The sequence below is a fragment of the Carcharhinus amblyrhynchos genome, chromosome 5 (assembly GCF_965287045.1).
Source record: "Carcharhinus amblyrhynchos chromosome 5, sCarAmb.v2.hapA, whole genome shotgun sequence".
In the NCBI taxonomy this organism is placed as follows: Eukaryota; Metazoa; Chordata; class Chondrichthyes; order Carcharhiniformes; family Carcharhinidae; genus Carcharhinus; species Carcharhinus amblyrhynchos.
Window position 1 is genome coordinate 67203388 of NC_137328.1, and position 27012 is coordinate 67230399.

At 41.7% G+C, this 27012-nt stretch overlaps 1 protein-coding gene across 1 annotated transcript in view; it reads right to left on the reverse strand.

Moving 5' to 3' along the window:
• prdm6 (PR domain containing 6) overlaps positions 1 to 27012 on the reverse strand; it is a 222615-nt gene that overhangs the window by 43164 nt on the left and 152439 nt on the right. Inside the window, exons 4-6 of the mRNA XM_080189688.1 lie at positions 20354 to 20478; positions 9823 to 10159; positions 1447 to 1455 (exon numbers count right to left, since the gene is read on the reverse strand). Coding sequence (XP_080045814.1) covers positions 1447 to 1455; positions 9823 to 10159; positions 20354 to 20478 — 471 coding nt within the window. The remainder of the gene's footprint in view (positions 1 to 1446; positions 1456 to 9822; positions 10160 to 20353; positions 20479 to 27012) is intronic.

Genomic DNA, 27012 nt, shown 5'->3' on the forward strand with positions numbered 1-27012 from the left:
TTTCCTTAGGTTTATTGCTCAAATCTACAGGCAATATTCCAGAACAGGTTTGACCCAAGTTCTATATAACCAAGTCATGACTTTTCTTTGTACTTCAATAAATAGAGGTCAATGTGAGGGGACCAAGACCTCACAATATAAACTTTTATAATATATTTGTAATATCCTCATGGCTATTTCTAAAATTTTGAAAAAATTGTACAAAAGCCTTTTAAAATCACTGAAACTATGTCTGTCTATGACCATTAAACAAAAGGAACTACCAGTATCAAAGAAACCTGCACCTCATTATTTCTGAAGAGGAACTAATGAGCACAATTGACCTGTAAAGACCAAATTCAAAGAGAACTATGAAAAGGCCACCTTTATTTCACAACCCAGGTTGGCCAACCTGAATCTGCTTGTCTGCTGGGATAAAGGGCCCTGCCACCTTCCTTTCAATTCTCAAATGATTGGGACATTTAACAATCTTGGGGACTCAGACAAGTGATACACATCCTGTGTCAAAAACAGTATGGAGGAATGGGAGTCATGTGCCATGGACCTCTAGTTTGTGAAACCAGTTGCCTAGTGCAACAGCAAGGTCAGTCTTCTGTTTATCATCTTATAAACAGCCTCACAGAAAAGGAGCTCTCTGCCCAGGTTTGGATACCTGGCTCCTATCTACACTGCTTCTGCTGGGACTCCTGTACCATCGCATTCAAGATTCATCGCTACTTTATCAAGTAAAGTCAGCACCACGAGAAAGTGAACCATCCAGTCTTAATTTTCAGTTCCCAATCTCCATGAAGGAATATCTCATTGGACTTTGATTCTGGAGTCTTGGAACTTCTTGATACAATGTTTCTTTTCACTGCATCTCTGCACTGTAACTCTTTTATTTCTCTATCCCTCTTCTACTGTATGAATGCAGAGGAGGCAATATTGCAACTCCCCTCCTGCATTTTAGTCTGTGCAAATAAACTAACCCTTTGAATTCAATCTATCTTGAGTTTGTTCATTATTCATAAAAATTAGATCACACTGTAACTGAAGGATTGAGAAATACACCTCTGCTTATAAAGGGGAAGCAAATCAATACACCTTTATGTTTAGGAACAGGTGGTGAGAGGATAAAATAGTGCTGTTTAAATTAACCCTTTCCTGTCCTAATTATTTTTGCCATTTGCAAAAAATGTTAGTGATTTCTGTGCGTAGACATTTAAATCTCTTTGATCTTTCACAGCTCTTAGTCTCTGTTGGACCTAAAGCAGTTCACTTCATACTTTCCCACACTGAGCTCCATCTGACATTCTTATTTCATCTTTTTAGAACCCTTCCCACTCCCATCTACTTAACATACTGTGCCTCCTTACATAGACATAAAACCCTCTATTCCTTCACCAAAATCATTAATAAACAGTTTGAAAAGTTAAAGCCCTAGTCCAAAGCCCTGGGAAACATCACTTGTCATACCTTGCCAACCAAAGAATGTTCCATTCAGCCTACTTTCTGTCTCCTACCTCCTCAATCAATTTGTTCAAAGGTTAACTACAATTCCATGCACATGCATTTTTGCTAACAATCTCTAATGTGTACCTTATCAAATGTCTTTTGGAAGTCCATATCGATAAAATTTATGCATCAAAATCTTGCTGCTGTTTACACTGGCGAGACCCTATGGCTCCACTGACTGTGCACCCTGCTGCAGGCTTCCCAGTGGCAAGGTGTGCATTCAACAGGAAATCCCATTGACAATAGTGAGACCATAAGATCTTGCTGCCACTGGGCAATGTGCTGTCTCTCATGGCCACGAAAGACCCCACAGAGGGGAGGAAAATACAATCCATGATCCACCACACAAGTGACCTCCTCAAAAAGCTCATCTGGACATAACCATCCATTCACAAATCCCCGCTCTCTTTAATCATTTTATTTTTGCACTAAAGCTCCTTCATTCTGGCTAAACTAAAAGCTGAGCGATCTTTTTCAGAAGTAACTCCATTGCAATGTGATAAAAAAACTTGGACTGAAGAAATTTTGCAAATCATTTAAACTATGTCAAAGTTAAAAGAGCAACATTCCTTCATTGGCATTCAGGGCTGATTATTGTACAGCAGTATGACTAGCAGTCTTCTATTAAAACTGAGATTTAACACTTTTTTAAAAAATTCACATTGCATCATTTCTACAAACTTTGCTGGGTTGTTTGTTCCTCTCCACCTACACCAAATATAGGGTGACCATAAGGGCACTGATTGATGCCACTGGTTCACTATCTTGTCCAGCATATCAATCGATATGGAAGAAATGCGTAACCAAATTTAAAAATCCACAAGTAAAAGTGATTGCCAAAGTTAATCCATCAACTGCTCATCACAGTAAAAGATTCAAAAACTTGGGGGCACAAATTTAAAATGAGATATTTGATGATTTTATTGTTTTATTTAGCGAATGCAAAGTCCCTAAGCCAAGCAGTTTATTCCAGTGCTGCTCTGTTGAGTGCAGATAGGTCTTCACTGAGTCTATGGATTGGACATTCTTCTATGATGTGCTGCATAGTTTGCTCTCTCTAACAGGGGCATGGGGAGCTGGCACTAATGCCCCATCTGGGGAGGCTGGCCAAAAGGGGCCATGGCTGCTCCTGGATCTGTTGAGGATGAGCAATTATTTACTTGGGAAATTGAAACCAGGCAGCTGTTGGGTTGAGTTTGAGATCAGGGATTTGTTTGTTGTGTCCAATGATTTTCATTCATTTGTCCAGATGGAAATTGCGTTGAAGTTCTGTGTGGAAGGGTTTTACCAGATCAGCTTTCTTGTTGGGAGTACAGGAGGCAGTGGCATAGTGGCATTGTCACTAGACAAATAATCAAGAGATCCAGGGTAATACCTGGGTTTGAATCCTACCACAGCAGATGATGAAATTTGAATTAAATAAAAATCTGAAATTAAAAGTATAATGATGACCACAAAACCATTGTGGATTGTCATAAAAACACACTAATGTCCTTCATGGAAGGAAATCTGTCATTCTTACTGGTTTGGTCTACTCCAGATCCACACTAATGTGGTTGACTCTTAAATTGCCCTCTAACAAGCACTCAGTTTAAGGGGCAGGAATGGGCAACAAATGCTGGCCCCACCAGTGATGGCCATCCAGGGGGATGATTGTGAACTTTTTCTATTACTTTGTGGGTGTTGCAAGTCAGTGGATATGTGGAGGAGTGATGTTTGCCAGGACAGTGAGCCAAAGGAGTGGTGTTAAGAAGAGTGTTCCAGTAATGATGTGCATGAAAGTATTCAGCTGGGTATCACTCATTTGATGATGAAAAGGTTCATCAGATAGCAAGTTCTTACATAAAGAATAATAAAATTAAGTTACAAGTAATGGGAACGAAAAGTGTATTTCTAAAGATGGAAAAGATTGAAACATACGGTAAGATTTCAGATAGAGAGGATTAAGAATTACCCAAAGGAAAAGGTTTCTAATCCATGTGGCCTTTTCCTGTTAAATATTTCAGGTAATATTAATCAGGATAGTCAGCATGGATTTGTTTGGGGAAGATCTTATTAACTCAAATCAAATTTTTTGAGGAGGTAGCAAGTTGGATTGATGAGGGTAGTGCAGTGGATGTTGTCCACATGGATTTTAGTAAAGCATTTGACAAAGTCCCAAATGGCAGACTCTCAGTAAAGTGAAACCCCATGAGTTACAGGGGAAGGTGGCAAGTTGGGTCAAAAATTAGCTCAGCAACAGAAAACAAAGTGAATGGCCAATGGATACTTTTGTGAACAGAAAACATGTTCCACTGTTGCTCCACAAGATTTATTGTTGGTGCCCTTGCTATTTATTGTAAACATAAATGATTTGGACTTAAACGTGGGAGGCATGATTGGGAAATTTGCAGATGAAACAAAAATTGGCCAAGTAGTTGATAGTGAAGAAGATAGTTGTTATCTTCAAAATAATATCATTGATTTAGTTGTGCGAGTGGAACAGTGGCAGATGGAATTAAACCTAGAGACATGTGAGGTAATTTATTTGGGGAGGGCAAACAAAGCAAGAGTAAACTGGGGGCTATTGAGACGGCTAGAGGAGTGTATGTCTACAGGTTCCTAAAGGTGGCAGGGCAGGTGGATAAGTGGGAAAAGTAAGCATATGGAATGCTTTCCTTTATTGGACAAGGTATTGAATACAACAGGGATGTAACGCTGGAACTGCTTAAAATACTAGTGAGGCCACAACTGGAATTTTGTGTCCAGTTCTGGCCGCCACATTACAAGAAGGACATAATTGTTCTTGACAGACGACAAAGGAGATTTACAAGAATGTTGCCAGGGTTTGAAAATTGCAGCTGTGAGGAAATATTGGATAGGCTAGGGTTGTTTCCCTTAGAACAGAGGAGACTGAAGGGTGACCTTATTGAAGTTACAAAATTTGATGGGCCTAGATCAGGTAGACAGGAAAGACCTGTTTCCCTTAGCTGAGAATTCAATTACCAGGGGGAATAGATTTAAGGTGATGAGTAAAAGGATTAGAGGGGACAAGAAGAAAGTCTTTTTCACCCAAAGATACCTGGATCTGCACGTGAAGTGCTATAACCTGCAAGGCAACGGACCAGATGCTGGAGAGTGGGATCATAATGAGCGGCTAGTTTCTATTTTTTCTCTCTTCTTTTTGGCCAATGCAGGTATGACGGGCTGAATGGAGTCCTTCTGTGCTGTAACTTTTTATGGTTTCTATATTCTGTTCCATGTGTAAATTTGAAGGGAAAGTATTTTACAAAACTGTAATTGCAAACCTTTGTCATGCAATAAAATATTTTTCTTTAGTTTTGCACAGGCAATACAATACATCCTATGGTTGTGTATCTCACTATATTATTAATGCTATATTTTGATCAAAAAAAGCATTCCTAAAAATGGATGCCAACTATTCAAGTATCAGATGTTTAATCTCCTATCTAGTCTTGTAATCTTTGATTGATCCAGTTGTACACTTTCTTGTTTTGTTTCTTAATTTGAATATGCTTGCATGTAAAGAAAATAAAAATGTGAACACCGAAATCAACATGCACTGCTCTATCAAAAGTTTGGTAACATCTTAAGCCTGTGAAGCAGAAGTATTCTATTGGCATGGCTAGGTACCTGAGAGATTGTGTGGAAATTTGAATGCATGTGACAATTCAAAGCAGAGTAATATTACAAAGGATTGGAAATCTTTGAAGTGGATCCTTGCTGAAAAAAACTGAAGAAAGAATTATTTGGAAGAAGATTCTATGGCATGTCTTTTCAAGATTGGAGTTTAGGAAATGCTCATGTGGAAGCCAGAGTCCGGTGAATCCAGTTGGTTCACAGTGTAATAATCATGTGGGGGAAACTGAGAAATCTACAGAAGTTGAATTGGGTGACATTGTCACTTGGTTTCAGAATGTGGTGTGTATGACCACAGTTGGTCTATTGATTTACAGGGATTGCGCATTTACTGAGAACATTAGTGCATAAGATATATCTTGTAAGCTGTTATTCTTAAAATCTGCATACATTTTTGAAAATAAGTGAGAGTGAAAGAATATTGCATTGTGGTCAATTTTTTCATGTTTAACAAATTTTTTTTTCCTATTGTTAGCAGCTAATTGGCAGTCCTGTGCCACTGTTCATCCAGTTATCTGAAAAAAGTAAACATTACAGCCTCTTGAGCTGCAGTTCCATCTGGGACCTTCCTGTCCAGTAGTGACATCAACTGGAATCATGAAATAAGTAACTCACCTCATGACTCCCCAGAGCTTGTCCAGTACCTACAAGGCACAGGTCAGGAGTGTGATGGAAAACTCTCCAATTTCCTGGATGAGTGCAGCTCCAACACTCAAGATGCTTGACACCATTCAAGACAAAGCTGCTGCTTGATTGGCATCCCATCCACAACCTTAAGCATTCACTCCCTCAGCCACCAAGACACTGAGTGACAGCAGTGTGTCCCATCTGCAAGATGCGCTGCAGCAACTCACCAAGGACGTTTGACAGCACCTTCTAAACCCACGACCACTTCCACTGAGAAGGACAAAGGCAGCAGATACATGAAAACTTCAGCACCTACAAGTTCCCTTTCAAACCACTCCCCATCTCGACTTGGAAATGTATCAGTTACTTCATTGTTGTTGGATCAAAATCTGGAACTTCCTTCTTAACAAGACTGTGGAGAGAATTTTCCCATCCTGCCCACCACAGGAATTGTAGCAAGGAGGAGTGGGTGGGTGGGGGGGTGGAGGGGGGTTGGAGGGGGGGGGGTGGGGGGGCATGCAAACATCCGTTGATCTTGGGCAGGATTTTTGGGTTTTGGGTTGAGCGCGTCTGGAAAATCCCGGCCTGTGGGTTTACAATATGGACTGCAGCAATTCAAAAAGGTGGCTCACCACCACCTTCTCAAGGACAATTAGCGATAAGTAATAAATGCTGGCAACACCCACGTCCTGTGAAATTTATTTTAAAAATCACCATCACTAACCTGTCAATCATCTCTATCAATCACCACTCATACCTCACATCTATAACTTCACTACAGCCTCACACACCAACTGACAGTGCCAGCCTCAGAATCTCAGCTTTCAACTTGTAAATATTTCCAGCTATTCAGCTGCATCACCCAAGGAGCATTAGAAGCCTATCACAAACTTGGCATGGGGTTTTCACCAGAGTTTGGAACCCACTTTTCCACCACGAAAGTAGTTATCAGCTCCATGAGAGCAATTAAACACACACCTGACAGCCAATATTGCAAATCCCATCATTAGAAAGAAGCCATGCAATGTGTCCAAGTGTTGCAGAGGAAGCTTAGAATGTAGTCATGCAAGCTCAAACTGCAGCCATCACAGCAGTGAATGCTAGTGCGCAAATGGGCTTACCGGCTCCCAGAGCAGTCGAGTAATCTGTTATCCTACAGATTATTAGGATTGATGAGGCATCGCCTCCAGGGAGTGGAGGTAGCTCCCTGGAGTATAAATCTGCTGTCATCACTCAGGAAGATACTATTCATCTTCCACCACTGTCACTCCATCAGTGCTCCTGTTATTGCCTGTCCACCACTTTGTCTATACTCAGGTGGCACAGTCCAAAGCTGTTTTTTGTAGGGCCAGATTTCTTCAAGATCCCCCCATGAAAAGCCAACAGCCAATGGTGCAGCCACTCAGGGAGCACCCAGGCAGGCAAATTCACATGGAAGACAAGCACATAAGTGATTCACTGACGTTTGTATGGGATCTTGGTAAGTTTGTTTGGAATGTTTATTTATGTGGCATTTGTTTCATTGAGTGGCTACTGATGTCCAGTGTAATGGGACGGTAAGATGTGGAACAGTTGGTGATTGGGGAATCAGTGTTATATTCAAAGGTATTGCTATCGAATGAGCCAGTCACGGATAACCTGCCCAGAAAGAGAATGTGTTGATTGCTTCATTGAATCCCTACAGTGCAGAAGATGCCACTCGGCCCATCGAGTCGGCACTGACTCACTGACAAATGATCTTACCCAGGTCCTATCCCGTAAAGCGCCACATTTCCCGTGACTAATCCCACTAACCAACACATCTTTGGACTCTGGAAGGAAACCCGAGCACCTGGAGGAAACCCACTCAGACAAGGAGAACATGCAAACTCCGCACAGTCACCATAGGCTGGAATCGAACCTGGGTCCCTGGTGCTGCGAGGCAGCAGAGCTAACTACTGTGCTACTGTGCCACCACTTCCTCCTCCTGCTTTTCAACTGCTCACTCTATACCTGCTGACACAGACTGTTACTGTTTGGCAGTCCTCCACCAGCCCCATCCCAATTTCCCAATTTGTCCCCACTTCTGGAACTATCACTTGCTGCAGCCTAGAATACATTTCTCTGAAGGAGTGAGCTGCCTGTGGATGGCTCTCTGTTTGGGAGGGTGCTGCTGAAAGCACAGCCAGTACAGAGACTCATTCCCAGCCCACAATATATGAACCACAGATGCTTCTGTTTTTTCCATAAATATAATACTCCATGTACACGTTCTGTGTAGTGATTTCTTTTCTACATGGACTGCCCCTACAAATGCTTGATGCACTAACAACTTTCAGACAGCCAGTGAATGCTCTGAAGATGAAAGTAACTGTTTACTTAATCCCAATTTAAAGGAACATTGCATGGTCATTGGGCCAGATGTGGAATAATGTACCATTCAATTTATTCTCAGTCTCACTTAAAACAACTGCACTTTAAATCTTGGACTGCTTTGTCACCTTGGTTTCAACTAGAAAATATGCAAAAGCCTCATGGGGGCAGGTCTTCCCCATGGGGTGATGGGCTGAGAAGCAGTTCTGCGGGATGATGGCGTGGAGGGTCCTGGAAAATAGTGGACAGCAGTATCAGGACAGCATCCCAATGTAGTGCTGCTACTGGGGGAATTTCACTGTAACAGCATTAGCTGCAGATTGGCTGTCTGCCAAATAGAGGTGATTACCTAATTAAATTATTAATGGCTCTATTAAGGACAATTTTCCTGGGTTTCTCTGCTCCCTGGAGTTGTGCAGGGGAGGGTGTTTAGAGCTGGAGGCTCAATGTGCCAAAAAGAGTATTGCAATCAGGGAAGACCACCCTCGGTGTGTCAATTGCTATTCTGGAAGGGTCTGCCAACTTGGCCCTTTGGGATTCTGATACTTAGCCTTCTCAGCCTTTTGATCTCTGAACTGCCTAAGCAGTGGCCAACTCGCGGGTGGCCTGATGTGGCTTCAGAGCTGCCAGCCCTCTCATTGGGAATCAGGGAGTTGCTTCTGGTAAATTCACCAAGCCAGGTCCTACTGCCGGCACTGTGGACTCAAGACCTACTCTTTGACCTGATGTCTGTTTTCCAAGGCCCACACTAAAATTCAGCTGAGACTTGCCAACCCTCCAGCATTGTCCTGGAGTCTCCAGGAATTGAAGATTAATCTGAACAATGCTGTGAGCAAAGAATCCAGGAGGAAACCTGTGAGGAGATTAAAACATTGTAGTTTTTCATTTTAATTTTTAGTCACTTATGTTTATTAATTATAGAAATATTGGGGAAGTGGGAAGACATTTGTTTTACCATGCAGGGCTGTTGGAGGCAGGAGGTCATGGGACCAAGCTTCCAAGAACCACTCCAAGTGGGGCAGCATGGTGGCACAGTGGTTAGCACTGCTGCCTCACAGTGCCAGGGACCCGGGTTCAATTCCTGGCTTGTGTCACTGTGTGTGTGGAGTTTGCACATTCTCCCTGTGTGTGCATGGGTTTCCTCCAGGTACCCTGGTTTCTTCCCATAGTCTGAAAAATGTGCTGGTCAGGTGAATTGTCCGTGCTAAATTCTCCCTCGGTGTACCAAACAGGCACCGGAGTGTTAATGTAAGCCTTCTTTTGACACTAATAAATAAATTTAAAATTTTTAAACTTTAAATTGCAGTTAGCATCCCTAGCTGAAAGAGTTAGCAACCCTTCAAAAATATCATATTTGGAGGGTTAATTTGATTGCATTCCTCATTTAAATCATGAAAAATGGACCTGATCTCCCAATAATGTAAAAGCAGAATGATGCAAATTTAAGCTCTCAGTCATTTTTATTATGTGGCATTTACAATATGGAAACAGACCATTCTGTCCAACAAGCTTACGCTGATACTTTTTCTCCACAAAAGCATCCTCACACTGTCCCTTAACCCACCCCATCAACATATCCTTCTACTCCTTTCTCTATGATGTTGCTACTTTCCCCTTAAATGCACCTACGCTATTCACCTCAACTATTCTCTGTGGTAGCGAATTCCACATTCTCACCACTCTCCTGTGTCTGTGTTCGATTCTGGTTACCTGTCTGGGTTCTGTGGACACACATGCATCTGTAGAAGAATCCGCTGGGTAAAGGTCTTAAAGCATTGTCCACATTTCCATAGATGCCAGTCACTGAATTCTCCACTTAAATGGCTGGTTGAGGTTGGACTTGCCAGTACTCGCTGGTTCTTCGTATTGATATGGTTAGCTATGGAGTCATGTGGCCCAGGTTTGTCACACAGTGACTTGCTGCATGATGTCTGTGGAAACCTCAGGGAACGGTACACGGCCGTAGGTGGTATTTTGGCAGTTTTGTTGAACGATTGTAACGTCTCATGCCTGGTCATTACGTCAGCAAGAGATGATGGGACATTCACTATGGGAATAAAAAAAAGAAACATCCTTTGCTTTAAACAGATGACATTTGTAACTCAAGCACTGAGGCAAAACAATGTCAAACGCCTTTGAATATGTTGTCCAAACTTTACCCAAAGACTTAAGCTTTACAATACCTGTAAGTGAATTTTACTCTTCCTTCTTACTAGCGAAATACATTCTTCAAAGGCTACACTATTTGTTGCCATGATTTTCCAGGAGCGGGAAGAGGGCCAGGTAAGGATGGGGTAGGGGGTATTAATTTGTTCCCTCTGTCCCAATGTATACATTACGAGGAAAACTGAAGTCAAGCAGCATTAGGGACAATCCAGCTGTACTTTCCATCCTGGATCAGTTCCAAGATAATGGAATGAGATAATAGCCTAGCAAAGCTCTAACCATTTTTATTTTGATTTAATAAGGTATGGTATAAATAAAAACATGTTTAGTAACAACTGCACTTGCACTTTATTAGTGACAGAAGACATATATTATTGATCTTATTATCAATAATTTAACCTTTGAACTGAACTAACTTGTGCTTGGAATTTTCTTTCAAAAATAAAGCAGCTTTAGATAAATGTCAGAACTATTTTCTTAATCAATCTGGAATAAAAAGCATGGGATTTAGTGTTTAGTTTGAAATTTGTTTATAAATGACAGCCCCAAACTTACTGTGACCAAACTTTTGCTCGAGTACAATCGCAAAATCAAATGACAATTATGGATGAAGAAGGCCACGGCCACCTTTATTAACCCAACCAGGAAAATCCTCAGTTTCCCTCAGTTCACCATAGAAAGGAGGTGGTGGTGCAGTGGTATTTTCACAAAATTATAATCCAGAGACCCAAGGTAACACTCTGGCAATCTGGTTCAAATCTCACTGTGACAGATGGTAAAATTAGAATTCAATAAAAATCAGATAATTCCTTCCCCACTCTGGCCTACATATAACTCCGGACACACAGTAATGTAGTTGACTATTAAATGACCGAGCAAGCGACTCAGCTGAAAGGCAATCAGGGATAGGCAATAAATGCTGGCTCAGCCAACAATGCCCACGTCCCATGAATAAATTATAAAAAAATTGTCCCTTAGAAAATTCAGAGTTTTTGCTTCCATTATTCATCTTGGAATTCTATTCTTTACATTGATGATGGGTTTGTCTGATGAATCTTGACATCAGCCCTAAATTTTATTTTATTAGTATTGCTCTCTGCTTCTTCATCTTACTCTTGCAACTTAATTTAAAGTAAAAATCTGATTATACCTTTTCTGTGTCAATTACTAGCTCAAAAACTTCTAAAATGCTTCCTTCCCAGGCTGAAAAGTGGAATGCTGGGAATTTTCTTGGGGTTTTCCCTGCTCCACTGCTGTCAGTGTGGTGGAAACCCCATTTGCGCCAGTCTACAGTTGGACCACTCAGACCCCAGCTTCTAAAGGCTAATGACCACAAGTACCTCAATGGTCCCCAACAGCAGTCATTCACCTCCCATGCTGAAGACACCAAGCAAGCATCTCTTTGAATTGGCTAAAAAGCCAAAAGCTCATTTAGCATTGTAGGCTAACACCGTTATGATAATTTTGTTTTATGGGATTAGTATAAGCCATTTACAAGTATTAATCTTCCTGCAGAGTGCTTGTGGTGTAGCTCCTGATGGTGGAAGATTAAGCATTTCATCGAGCACTGTTGGTCTTTGGTTGCAGCTCCTTTAATAACAGGTGAGGGAGATATTGGCCGAAACAGTTAATGGGGGTAGGAGCGCACATTACGGTGTGTGGGGTGGGGGAGAATGGGAAGTGGGGGATGTGGAGAAAAATGTTGGAAAGGGGTTGTGGCAAGCAGCAGGATTGGTTCGTGAAGTATAATTTTGGACAGAATTATGGCCTAAACCATCATACACTCCCTGGTGGAATCGACTAATCAGGATTTGGGCCCGCAAATATACAGTTCACTCAGATGTATGCATTTGGTTTTGGTACATTTGTCTAACCATAGACTGCAAATTAAAATTGAAACGTTTATATGGATATTAATGGTAACTTATGTAGAATCCTTAAACTTTTAATGCACGAAGAAGACAATATTTTTCGGCAAAGTGCAAAGAAAACATTTGATTTTCTTTGGTTTATATGCTGTTGCTTATAGTTACTTCTGCTATGAGATCTACTGTCATGGTGTGTCACACTTGTCTGTCTTGCACATCCTCACACATCCACTGTAGCTTGTCTGTAACCTCTCTGTGATGTCCGTCGACACCCACTCACCTACACCCATCTACCCCTCTTTCCAATGCCCTCTACTTTATCCTTTATGAGAGATCTCTGTCACCTCTCATCTCTAACCAAATGGCCAAAATAGGCATTTTCTTTGCTGGGTGTCACTTTTTAGAGCACTGTTGCTTTTTCAAGTAGCACTTCATTTGTCTTACGGGCTCTAAGTGGAATTCTTAGTATCTCAGTAGCCACATTTCAAAGGCCTTTATTTTCTTCCACAGATCTTTATTTATTGTCCAGGTTTTGAGGCACACAGGGAAGTGAATAGAATGTAGCATCTCATGTGATTTTTCCTTGCTGAGTTTTCTTGTTGCTAACACATTCTTCATCTTCACAAAATTACTTTCAGTTATCTCTATTCTTCTTCTAATTTCTGCATCACATCTACCACATTCTATTATCATTTGTCCTAAATGGACAAACGTATCTACTTGTTCCAGTGTGACACCATGCATTTCAATCTTCAATCTAGTTTCTTCTAATGTATTCCTTCTAACTACTATCATTTTTGTCTTTCTGGTGTTCATACTCCATTTATATTCTCAATTTCTAAATTTTAATTGATGTATAATATTTTATATGGCATCTCCTGATTCTGTAATTAGTGCTGTGCCATCAACATACCATATTCTTGTTATGCTCTTGCCCCCAACATTTACCCCTGGAAGTACATCTCAACCTCTAAATATTTGTTCTGTGTTGACTGAACAATTTCTGCAACAGTATCCAGCCTTGCTGTATTCCTCTCTTCACTTGAAGATCTACTGTCATGGTGTGTCACACTTGTCTGTCTTGCACATCCTCACACATGTTTGGTTGTCCATTTTCTAGCCTCACGTTCACTTTTTGGTCCAATATATCTTACATCTTTAATGTCAATGTCACATTTCAACCACAGATCAATTAGCTTATAGTGATACATTTTCAGTTTATGTAGGATGCATATAAATGTATTTGTTTACTCCTGGATATTTGGCCTTGGCTTAAATACTCCCTTCCTTGTGCATACTCCAGGTCTAAATCCAGACTGTGCTTCATCAATATCTGCTTCAAATGTGCTATTATTTCTATTAAGATGTGTTTAATGAGATGACTCGTTAAGGTTATAGTTCTAAAGGTTGATTTCACTGCATTACTTTAGGTTTCTTAGGTAACTCAAGTCACTCAGAATAGAAACGTGAAAAATAAAAACAGGAGCAGGCCATTCAGCCCTTTGAGCCTGCTCCAACATTCAATATGATCGTGGCTGATTCTCTACTTCAACACCATAATCCAGTGCTCTCTCCATACCCTTGACACCTTTAGAGTCTGGAAATCTATTTTTTTCTTAAATATATTGTGACTTGACCTCCAAAACCTCCTGTGTTAAATAGCTTCACCACCCTCTAGTCAAGAAGTTTCTCCTCCATCTCAGTCTTAAATGGCCTACCCCTTCTCCTATGACCCATTGTTGTAGATCCCTAGCCAGATGAAACAACAACCCTACATCCAGTTTGTCCAGTCCTGTCAAAATTTTATGGAATTCAATTAGAGTCCCCCCTCATTCTTCTAAATTCCAGTGAATATAGACCCAGTCAGTTCAATCTCTGCTCATATAACAATCTTGCCATCCCAGAAATCAGTCTAGTGAACCTTCATTGCAGTCCCTCTATGGTAAGTATATTCTTTCTTAACTAGTGGTACTAAGCTTCACACAATACTGCACGTGGTCTCACCAGGGCCCTGCACAGCTGCAGCAAGGTATTTTTGCTCCTGTACTCAAGTCTTCTTGCAATGAAGGCCAACATACCATTTGCCTTTCTAACTGCTTGCTGTACCTGTATGCTTGTTTTGAGTGAATGGTGTACAAGGACACCCAGGTCCCTTTTCCCAATCTATCACCACTTAAATAATATCTTTCCATTCTGTTTCTCCATCCAAAGTGGACAATTTCACATTTACCTATGTAGCACTGAATCTGCCATGTGAATGCATCCATTGATATATATTTGATCACATATTTTCTGACCATCCCTAATTCTGTTTCTCTTTTAAATGTTCTGTTGTTATTTCAGTTATACAGGAGCTTTTTCTGTACTCATCAATTTCAAAATTTTTTTATCTCTGATATCAAAATGTTTGGTCTATCATTTATCTTGTGGACTCTCTCAATTTGGATCATCACTTATATATTCTGTTTCTCCTTTTGCTTTTGTATCTCTTTCAAACAATATTTCACTACCTTTGTATTCTATGCACCCACTATCTGTTAACTTTTCTTCTTACCCATCAGAGATTTCACCTTCTGGTGCATAACTCTCATTTGTGATTCCTTTCCAGCCCTAATACTTCATCATTCATTTTGTTCTACCAGTTCTCTTTGGACTGTCCATATGCATTCTTTATTTTCTTTTCAATTTCCTCATAGTCACATGCGTTTCTTTTCATTCCCCTTTTTATCATCATTGCTAGTATTTCATCTGTCATCCACTCATTGTTTCTTTTGATTTTCTGTTTTGCAGCATGTTGTGCGCTCTCAGGTTTATCCATTTATTTCCTGTTTCTGGTTTTGAGATCTCTGCGCTTTCTGTTTCCTCAGTCCTGAGACATTCATTCATTTTTTTTGCTTCAAGAGTGAATGCTTCCTTACCTTTTCTCCCCTTTGCTCCCCTTCTCTCCGTTTTTCTAAATTTTACCTCACTCCACGACCCCCCCCCCCCCCCCCCCCCGCCCCTGCAATGTCTTCATCTGTCACTGTTTGTCCTCTGATTTCAGCTTCTCTGCCATTTGGCCATTCACACCCTTTATTCTCTTATGGACTGCTATCAACAGCCTTTTTTCCTGGTTTCTGTGGCAATGACTCATCTTTCATTCCCTCACCCTGCAGTATAAATATCTTCCACTTTCTGTGCCTTTTAGATTTGACAAAGGGTCACCTGGACTCGAAACGTCAGCTCTTTTCTGTCCTTACAGATGCTGCTGAGATTTTCCAGAATTTTCTCTTTTGGTAATGCTACCCTGATTTTCTCATCCTCCAACATGCCAAGGTCTAAATCATTGCACATCTTTTCCATTTTCGACATTTTCTGTTTCATCTCAATTTTTGCCAGTAGGAGGCAATGATCTGAATTTATATCTGTACTGGGTATGGTATTGAACTGTGCGACATGAAACATATTGTTGCACTGTAAACTAAAGATGGAAATGTTTATTATGTAACAATAGTATAGAGAGTTGAGCAGCTTCTGCAACATTGTCTATCGTGATCGATAATGGAGGCTGCACCAGAAGGAAGGCACTGTAAACAACACAAAATACACGGAGGTGCTTCTACTCCATTTTCAATCCTGTCAATTATTAGAAGTGACTCAACATAAATGGAATCGAGTATTCCAACATAGAAGTTTTAAATAGCAGTGACACACACTACATGAAATCAATACAAGCCGAATTGTACTGGAGATACCTTGTCAGGAAAGAAAAAAACTAAATTATATAATTACACAGTTAACATCTGAATCATCAGGCATGCGGTCAGAAACTGTTAACTCCCTGGAACGTTTAGAATCTCTGGATCGTCTGACTTGAATATCATTAATTTGGGCAAAGTACCATATTCAAGTTTTAAATTCGTCCTCGTTCAAAAATGTGTTAAACCGCAGGCAGCCCGATACTTCCACCACCCTCTATAAAACAGGAGAACGGGTTGGGGCAGGTGAGTAGGCAGCAAGCAGGCCATGCATTGCATCTTATCTGTCTTCAAACCCGTTAATGGGAAACTGTAAAATTCTGTCCATAAAATGTTAACACACAGAAGGTGGTCATTTTGCCCATCGTGTTCCTGCCAATTCTCTGCAAGAGCAACTCACCTAATCCAACACAGCCCTTTCTCTCCTAGCCCTGCAAATGTTTCTGTCCAATTATTTGTTCAATTTTCTTTTGAAGGTCTCCACTGAATTTGCCTTCACCACATTGTATTTCAGATCCTGAACACTCACAGTTTTGCCTCATTTCTTCCTTCGGCAATCACCTTACTCTGATTTCCTCTGGTTCTTGATCCTTCCACCAACAGAAACAGCTTCTCCCTATTTACTCTGTCCAAGCCCTTCATAATTTTTTAACACCTCTATCAATTCTGCTCATAATCTCTTTTTTCCAGGAAAACACCTTCAAATTAACCAATCCATCCACTTAACTGAAATTCCTTATCCTTGGAACAATTTTTGTGAATCTTTTCTGTAACTTCCTGAATGCCTTCACATTCTTCCTAAAGCATGGTGCCCAGAGCTGAACACAATGCTCCATAGAATCATAGAATCATAGAAACCCTACAGTGCAGAAAGAGGCCATTTGGCCCATCGAGTCTGCACCAACCACAATTCCACCCAGGCCCTACCCCCATATCCCTACATATTTTACCTGCTAATCCCTCTGACCTACACATCTCAGGACACTAAGGGACAATTTTAGCATGGCCAATCAACCTAACCCACACATCTTTGGACTGCGGGAGGAAACCGGAGCACCCAGAGGAAACCCACACCAGTTGGGGCCAAATCAGTATTTCATATGGGTTTATCATAAATTCCTTGCTTTTGTAGTCTATGCCCCTTTTTATTAAGCCCTGGGTCAGATATGCTTTACTAACCTCTCTCTCAACCTTCCTGCCACCTTCAGTGATTTATTCACACATATCACCAGTCCCTCTGCTCCTGCTCTCCCTCTGCTCCTCCGTATAATTACCTTGCATTGCCTCTCGTCATTCTTCCTACCAAAATGAATCATTTCACCGGCATGCACATATGTGGCTTGTATTGTTTACTTCTACATTGAGTATGAATTGAGTAAGTGGCAGCTTTGTTTGTTAGTAGCATGAAGGCTCTATTCTCTAAAATAGATTCAGAACTCTGACACTGAACTGTGTGCTGCGGAGAACACTGATTTCTATTTCCCTTCAGTCACACGCCACACTATTCACTGCAGCACATCTGAATGAGTTTTCCAGTTAATCTCCTCTTCAATACAACACTGGAGAATCAGTCTGTTCCCATGGTCCAACTTTGTGATCAAATGTACCATATCAGGAAATTCCAGGCCTATATATCTCATTGCATCAGCAATGGGACTTTTCCAGGGCGAAAATCTGCTTGTTCCTCAGCTGGATCTAGGTTGACTTCAGGTAGAATCTAGTCCTCTTTAAAATTAACTGAAAAAGCACAATCATTTCTGGGTCCCGAGCCAGCAAATATCGGCAATGCATCCGCTGACATGATCTTTGGGGTTCACTGTCCAATTAAAGATCACAGACAATTTCCTGAGGCAGCAAGCCCATTTACAGGCAGTTGTTGCTATCACAGGATGATGACTTCTAGGGTGTCTCCAGTTTGAGGAGGTTTGAACTTTTGCAAGGCCACCCCTGCAAATGAAAATCTCCTTCACAGGATGGTCTGCAACTGCAGCTCTGGCACACTAATCAATACGATGCTGCAATATAATTAATTTTATTGGAAGGCATGTTTGCTTCAGTTTTATTTATAATTTGGAAGTGATAACATTCCTGAAGCAACCAAGCTCTTCACAAAAAAGTTACCCAACTGTTAAACGTTGAATGTATTGCATGTTCTTCAGATATAACGAGGTATATTTCGCAATTCTAGAACTGCATCTGAAGCAATTTGCAGACAATTGTTGAAATATTTCAATGTTCCTAATTAAACTTATCGTCAAATGCACAGTACAAGTCCTATAAAGAATATATTTCTGGGTCATTTCATGAAGTAATCTATAGTATTAAACATGAGCATTCCAAGTTATTAATAATAATTTACATGGGGAAAATGTATGTGAACTTGCACCAGTGACTGTGATTCTCTCATCACGACCTACAGCTTTTCTGGCAGGTCACAGTGGGAGATGTGCATTGCCAGCCAGCCTTGTTCTGGGATTTGCACTTGTGCCGGGAATGCATGTGAATCTCCCAGAGCCGGTGAACAATCATTGGTCAGACCACGCTGGAAACAGATGTGAAGGCAGGTAAGTAATTTGAATCTTTTTCAAATGTATTTTAAATATGTTTTCAATGTAATTATTGGAACTTTCAGGTCCTGAGTGAATCTCCCACCCTGCCAGAAGTACTTCATTCCAGTGGGGTTCACACTAGCTCCCCATGTTTGGGAAACTAGTGGGAAACCATGCCAGAATAAAGGGGCAATTGGGGCCCCCCAGGGGGTCGGGAGGTGGGGGTGGTGCTCCTGGCACTGTCCAAGGGGCAAAGTGCCCATACCCAGTGGGCATTTTGGCACTGTCCATCAGGCATTGGGCAGTGCAATGGAGGCAGGTCTATTGTGGGCAGGGCCTAGGGGCAATCCGTGGGGCTGGGGAGTTCCCGCTGCCACTCCGCAGACAGGATCGGTCTGGGATGGAGAGAAGGCAGCAATTGGAGTGGGCTGGGAGATGGGGGGATGGTTTGCTGGGGAGGGCCTGCCTCCGGGGGGATGGGGGCTGACCCCGGGGCATCACCGGGGGGGGCAGGGGGATCTGCTAGGGTGAAGGGGATAATCACTGCTGGGGGGGCTGGTGGTGTGGGCAGTACATCGGGGCACTCCGGGACGGCGGAGGGGCGGAGTCAGGGCTGGCCTGGGAATTGTTGTGGGGGCTTTGATCAGGCCGTGGGGTGGAGCGCTGGAGGGACACCACTGTGGGGGTCTTGGGTTGGCCAGCGATTGAGCTGGCCAGAAAACAGGGAGTTTGACAGATCGGGACCACTGCGTATGCGCCAGAGTTCCAGAGCTGTCAAACTCCAACGTGAATGGATCCCACCCCCCTGGGTTTTTAATGACATTCACAAATGGGATCTCTGCAGTATACAGACTGCGGAGATTCGGATGAGAAGCTGAACTGAGAAAACAGTCTGTATCTAGAACGGTTTTCCCACCAATTCAGCGCTTTTGGGAGACTCACAGCCAGTGTTTTTATTTAAAAAAAAAAATTACCACTGCCAGTATCCATCATGAAAATGCAAGAACTTCTATTTTAATGATCATATCTCTGACTGAAGTAGCAAACAAAAAATATTAGCTTGAATGTTTTGAATACATTTACAACTTTCACAGGATAATTATATCTTGAGCATTTTCTTAGCAACCTCCCTGGCACAAGCCTGCAACTTGTAATGATTTGGGATGTGTAAAAGGTGGCAATAAACTACAGAGCATAGGTCCAGTTTATAAAATGGTAAGTCATTCTATAACTTACTCAAAAATAAACATATTGTCATATATCTTACTAGGTTACTGGTTACAGAGGAATCTAGCCTCACAGATAGCTTGTTTTCTTCAGCTAGGCTCCATATAATTTCAATTATGATGCCAGCTCAAGGTAGCACAAAGTGATTGGACTCTTATCCAAAATGTGCCACAGGAAAGAGAAGTCAGCTTGCTGCCAAATGCTGGCAAAATGCAATGTTACAAATTGGGTTTTGTTTTCCATGGCACTGCATTGCAGGATGGAATGCTTGAGTTGCATTTACCATAAACCATTTATTGTTGCTGTTTCTTACTTTGTGCAGTTAATAAAATCCACAACAATTCTTTGAATGAAACCTGGTAGCATATGGAACAGCAAATGCTCAAACAGAATTATTTAACGAACCAAGACCTTGTAGAGCAACACCACAGGCAGCAGAATTTAGTTCCACATCTCTCAACTGCACTATTTCATCAGGATGTCCTGAATTTTAACAACACTGCTAAGAAAACAGCCTTCACGTGAAATTTTCAGCTGATTTTACCACTTCTACAGAAAGCAAAGTTCTGCCCAAACTCTACCTGTTAAACACATGCAGTGCCAGATCGAGAGTTTGTTAGCAAATAGAGTGTGGCAGTGAAAAGGGTACATTGTATGTTCAGGTTATTTTAAAGTTGCTAAAGGAAAGGCTTACGATTGTCATCTTGCGCGATGCACTGAAAGGGGATCCCAAAGAATGAGGTATAGCTATCGTTGTACCAGACCAAAAGCTCCATTCCTCTTGGGATGTCATCACAGGCTCTGTAGAATATGCATGACCTAATAAACAGCAAATAAAGGATATTGGTAAAATGCATAAATAAAGTGATTTCAATTTTGATAACTTATGAACAGCACATTTTTTTCTTGCATGACACTGGGTTTCCATGGAGGAGCAAATTCATGCCATCATTTGAGTTGCAAAGTGGTAGGATACAGCCCATTCTCCATAACTGTGCACATGACCACAACCAAATCAACTGAGCTGCAAAGAAAAATCTTGCTGCTTATTCATGGATGTGAAGTTTGCCCAGGAATTCAGTCAGGGTCACGCACGTGTACATATCAAAGGAGCAAGATGAGTGAAACATTTGAAAAGATGGAGCTAAAACATAGGAAAAATGATACCACAGATATATTTTAATATATACAAAGATCATTTTTGAAATTAATTTTGAAACATAAACATTCCCCGGTTGTTAAAATATTTACAGGTTCATAATTGCCAAATAAGGAAAGTCTTCATAACTGATTTTATTATATTGCTGTGCATGGTAACCAGAGAAATTCTTAATCACATTTACTCAGTTATATATTCTGTCTCACAAACTGTCATTAAAATAGCAACCTCATTCAGAAAGTCAAAAGTGCTGATGATGCAAAAAAAGGAGAGATTACATTGGTACAGGAGGGATGGAATTTTATGGAACCTCCAAAGAGTGGGAAATTTGACATGTGGGGGGAGGGGGGGTGACTTGCTTGGACGGGAATTGCAAAATTTCAATTTCCTGATAATAGGCTGAGATACGGAGAAAGAGTCAGCAAAGTGTTTGCCCTGTGTCACGCCTCATGCCGTCCTGTGGCAAGTTCATACCTGTAACATATTTGCATGCCATGAATACTCATTAACATAAAACTATTTTAATTTGTGCCTTACCTTCAAGTTAAACTCAGTGGTGCACAAGATTCTCATGGCATCAGATTCACATTGGTTTAAAAGTGGTGTGCACCAGTTGGCTTTGTGCACTTGTGTCTAAGATCATCAGTTTTACTCTATGGCAAAAGGGAAGGGCACAGAAGAGTGGGAGTTTGCACAGAGGCTCAGAACTGACAAAGTTGAGTCAATGGTAGATTCATCTCAGGATGTTGGCTGGCAGAGTCCTTTCAAGGCTCTGAGTTTACCACAACATTTTAATTATCCCTACTGAGAGTGGTCCTTTCGTGTCCTTCACAACACATGGAAGGGACAGCCAGCTGAGCCTGTAATATCAGCCACATCCTACAGAGCGGTGGGTACAACACTGGACACTAACTTTAACATTCAATAAAGAGTGAACAAAAAACACAACATTGTTTCTTTCACAATAAAAGAAATGTCCCAAACTCCACTATGACCACCAACCATGAGGAGGGCCAATACATTTACTTGTCTGATTAAATCAGTCTCAACAAATAACGACGACACACATATAAATAAGGTTAAACCATTGTAATTACAAGGGAAATTTAATTCTCAAAGACACCCATACCATTTCTGCGCTCTCAAATGTTATGTTAACGGCAATGGAGTTGATCAGGAAAGTTTTGGCTGTGATGCCTTGTTGATCATAAGTCTATTTCATAACCTGCATGTAGCAGCTGCATTGTCAGCACTATTGAAAGACTTTCCCCATTACATGTGTAAACATGTAAAATGTGTACACATTGCATGTGTCTCCCATGCGCACCACTGGCACTTTAAATTTTAATTGTAATTGCATGGGAAAAGAGAAAAAACAAGAGAGTGGAAATGGTGCACACTTCTGGTTATGCCATCAGGAACAGCATGCTGTTGACAGAATTCCCACCTTAGATGTTTTATTTATGCGGATTAAGGCATGTTTTTGGGATTGTGTATAGCAAGTTTTATTCTGCATTTGATAATAATGTATCTGGGCCAGCAATGTTTCCTGCCAACATTGAGAGACACGTAGAAAATGGTCCATTCTTAGCAATAATATTGCTACCCCCTATACAGCAGCACAGTCGCACACTGGCTAGCACTGCTGCCTCACAATGCCAGGGCTCCAGGTTCAATTCCAGCTTGGGTGACTCTACGGAGTTTGCACTTTTTCCCCGTGTCTACGTGGGTTTCCTCTGGGTACTCTGGTTTCTTCCACACTCCAAAGATATGCAGAATAGAATGATTGGCCATGCTAAACTGCCCCTGGATGTCAAGGAGATTAGCAGGGTAGACGCATGGGGTTACAGAGATAAGGCCTGGGTGAGATTGTTGTCGGTGCAGGCTCGATGGGCCCAATGACCTCCTCCTGCACTGTAGCAATTCTATGACTTGATTCTACGATTGAAAGTTTCAAAACATAAAACAAAGGAATAAAATAATGAGATACTGATGTTTATATATCTATTTTCAAAAGAGGCAAGATCAGCATGTTAGTGTGTGACCCAATTGTGCTACAGCTTGCCAGGACATGGATCAATGCTTCTGATGCACTTTTGGTGAGCTCCAAATCTCAGTCAGACTGTTAGAGGAAATGCAGTGTAAATTACGCTTTACCCAGGCAAGGAGAGATTTAGGGCCCGATTTTATCAAAAATAAATTCGGGAATCGGGCCTTTAACGCGATCTGCACCAAATCCAAGCAGATCGCGACTTTACCAATGCAGGTCCGGTCAGTGCCCGAATCGGGTGGCCCGACAATTTAAATGCGTTAGCATGTATTTAAATCGACTTAATGAACTGCACGCCCAACTCTACCATCAAATCCCATTTTATCGTCTTCGGATCCGTTCTGGACCCGTGCTGTAAGCGACCTGCAAAATAAACCTGGGAGGTAGGACCCCCCAGCAGCCCCCACCTCTCCTGCGATCGGAACCCCCCGGGAGGCAGGCCCCCCCGTCAGACCCCTTGGGAGGCAGGCCACCCCGGCAGACCGCCGCCCCCCCCCCCACCCCCGGATCAGACCCCCCCCCCCCCCCCCCCCCGCCACCAATTTCAAAATATGGATGGGGGTATATATATTTTGAAATATTTTCCCAAATTTTTGACTATTGGGTTTTTAGTTGCTGCAAATATAATTTTGACACTATCTTCCAAAGGGAATTCTTCTAATTCTGTGCAAGCTTCAGATGAAAAGAAGATGAAAGAAAGGATCCAAGGCTGCTCCAGGGGCAGATTAGCTGCACCCAACATTGCCCATGCAAATCATATTCATTAGTAGGGGCACATCTACCATGGAATGTGACAGAGAGTTGCCGATACAAACTTCTTTTCACTATGGTTGATTTCTCAGATTTAGTAATCAACTTGAATCTTATTTCCAACCAAGTTCCACCACGGGGACAATTCTTCCAAGTTCACCACATGACTCTAAACATTTGAGCACCTGGCTCATGGCTACAGGGACATACAGGTCACTAATTGCTCACTAGGACACTGTAGTTTAATTACCTTTCCCATAGATAAGTAGGCAGCACAAAAAAGATGCTACATTATTTTCAGTTTGCAAGATTCTCCCAAGTCCACCCTCCCCCCAATCTTCCACCAACCACCACCCCCCCCACCCCCAACCAGAGATCCATATGAGCCCGCACCCCTTCTCTAGCAGACGCCAGTAGAAGGCCAGGAAGGGCTGCAGGTCAGAAGGGAGAGGAGCGATTGAGATAGGTTGGGGGTGTTCTCTGCCGGGGGAGCCTGCCTCCCAGGGGGATGCGATCGCATTGGGGGGGGGGGCCCTGCCTCCCAGGGGGATCTGATCTGCAGGGGGTGGTCTGCCGAAGGGGGCCTGCCTCCCGGAGGCGTCCAATCGCGGCTCATCCTCCACACCCCTCCCCCTTATCTGCTGTTTTTCTCTTTCGCGCCCAGGCACGCTGTTTCAGACTTTTTTTCTAACTGCGTATGCGCAGTTCAGATCTTCCATCGTTCCGGCAGTGCTAAGCCCCGCCCACAGCACAGATTAGATCAGAGCCCTCAAGAAGCGTATGGGCGCGCTGCAAGGAGAATTCCAGGCTCGGATCTGTATTACACCTGGATCTGGCCTCAGGCTCCGTTTGGAAAAATCGGGCCCTTAAAGGTGAATTACCCAATGCTTCACTGATTCATTTCCCAGCAGCCAGTTACAGTGCCTTGCCTAAGAAAAAGTGCCAATAATTTAAGAACCCCGTTATACCTGGAAAGCAATTAGCCTCTGAAGAGCCAAAAGAGCTATAATTCCCATTAGGAAGGAATGCATGAAACTAAAGGTTGATCTTAGCTGGAGCGTGGTGAACTGCAGCTTGGGGCCAAATATGCATCCATTGAGTTTCAGCTGCTCAGAGGTTCCAAGGTAAATTGTGCTTTTGTAGTCTGCCTGTATTAGGCTGCTTCCTGACTTTGAAAATATCTCTCAGGGCATTCCAAGATTACACCAGAAATATGAGCCCCGATGGACCTTGTGAAGAACCAGTGAATACAGAATAGAAATATAATTGAGGGATTTCCAAAGACAGTCCTGACATGTAGCTTCAGTTTAAATCAGACCTTGGGTGGCAACCCTAAGAATGGAAATGTGCCACTATGAATATCAAAATCTATTGCACCATTATGGGCATGAATGTCCAACCTGAATATTCTGATGACTCCATTTCTAGAGTTTGGTACAGGGTTAGAGGATCAGAAAAACGAGGGGTGGAAGTCCCCTCCGAACACATCTTTGCACTCTTGTGGTATTTTTAGGATCAAACATCTAGAGTTGCTGAGGCCAATCTTAACATCCTTACCGCGAGCTCTGTGAGATCATGAAGTTCAGTGTAAACTCAGGACCTTCTGGGTCCATAACACACAGTTTCTCATTGGAAAACCTAATGGAAAACTCACTTGGCTTGAAAATGACAGCAAGTGAAAAGAAAACTTATGAAATGTAAGATGCCACACTTTTTAGATGAAAGCAACATGTAGCATTATCTTCGACCAAGTCAAATCATGAAGATTTGCAAGCGCCATTGCAATTTGCTCTTTGCTTAACACCATAGGCAAGACTATCTTCACAATTCCCTAACAGTGAGATATACACTTGTCAACATACTCTGTTATTGCCTAGTGACTCTCGGCCACAACATCATAAAGATCAATACAAATAAATTGGGGAATCTCTAAGATGCAATTGCAGCTGCAAAAATTCCATCTGTGATGTTTTTACCGAGCATTCTGCCTCTTGTTTGACTGGAGCGGTGCAAGCTAAGCAGAATGCTTTTGGTGCATCTCTGAATACCTGATACAAACTATGTTCAGGGAGTCTCAATTGCAAAGGCTTGTAAAATGATCATACGTCTTCTCACAGTTTCACAGGCTCTAACAAGGTTTGTACTATACAGTTCAAATAAGCGATAATTTACCAGGGTGGGGGGTGGTGATTAAGGAGAAGATTTTTCACAATTTTCACTTCTCTGTTTGACTTCTTCCAACAGAAACACCACAAGAGAGTTCAAAGTTCCGCATGTAAGAAGACCATGCTGGATGTAAATGTATAGTTTCTTCTGAAAGGATAGGACTGTTTTAAAGCAATGGGTGGTCTCAGAGGCTCTTAGAAAGATTACCAAACTATAAGCATACACTGTTTCTTGCAAGAGGGCAGTAGTTTTGAGGTCTGCACAAATCACTGCATGCTGAAATACATCAAAGACATTTTTTCTCTCAACTAATATTTCCTTTGCTGACATGTATTTAGTATTGTGTTTGGATGACTCATAAAGATAACTGCATGATGTCCTGTCTCTGTTATAGTAGAACTCGTGCCAATGAACATTATTGTCAGCACAAAATAAAAACAGTGTTGGGATGGGGTGGTCAGGATCGTCAATCAATCTTAAAAATTCTTTGAAGAGAATTCCATTAAGACATCACAAATCAAAACATATGCAAACCGACTGACTTGTACTAAGAATAGATGTTTATGCACATCGTAAGAATTTTACCATTTCTGCATTTCCAAACACTGTTTGGGAATCAAATTCTTTTTTTCCCTTGTCCATATAAATCAAATTCAAAAGTTTCATAAAGCAAAAATATTCTCCCTCAGTTATGTCAGGGAAGTTAAACTTGCAGCAGGTAAAATATGTCTTCCGAACAGTTCCACAAGGATACTTCAAATGTTTCAAAGTTCATTGAAAGGATATATTATTTTAACTATTCAGTGAATATCTGAGCCAGAGACATGAAGGTCCTTTAAGCTGCAGCTCCACTCTGACAGCCAGAGAGACAGTGAAGGAACTACAGCAGGCATTACTATTGCTAAATGCAGGAAAAGCAATCATCCAGCATTCCTACTTTTGATTGCCACACAACCAGCCCTACTTAAAAGATGTGGCTGTGAAGCCCTCTCCTTTTCCCCAGGTTGAATAGCCTGCTGACTCTTACTGTCAAGGTTCATACATTAAGAATGCCCTTGTGTGATGTGCGAGAGGCAATCAGTGCCCACTGAACCATAGCTAGCAAAGAGTTAATTAGCTTCAGGAACAAAGAAGACATGTAGGCGAGATAATAGGTGAGAATAAAAAAATCAATGGGAAATACCGTCCTCTTCCTAATATTATATAGCTACCTAGGCTCAGTTTTCAT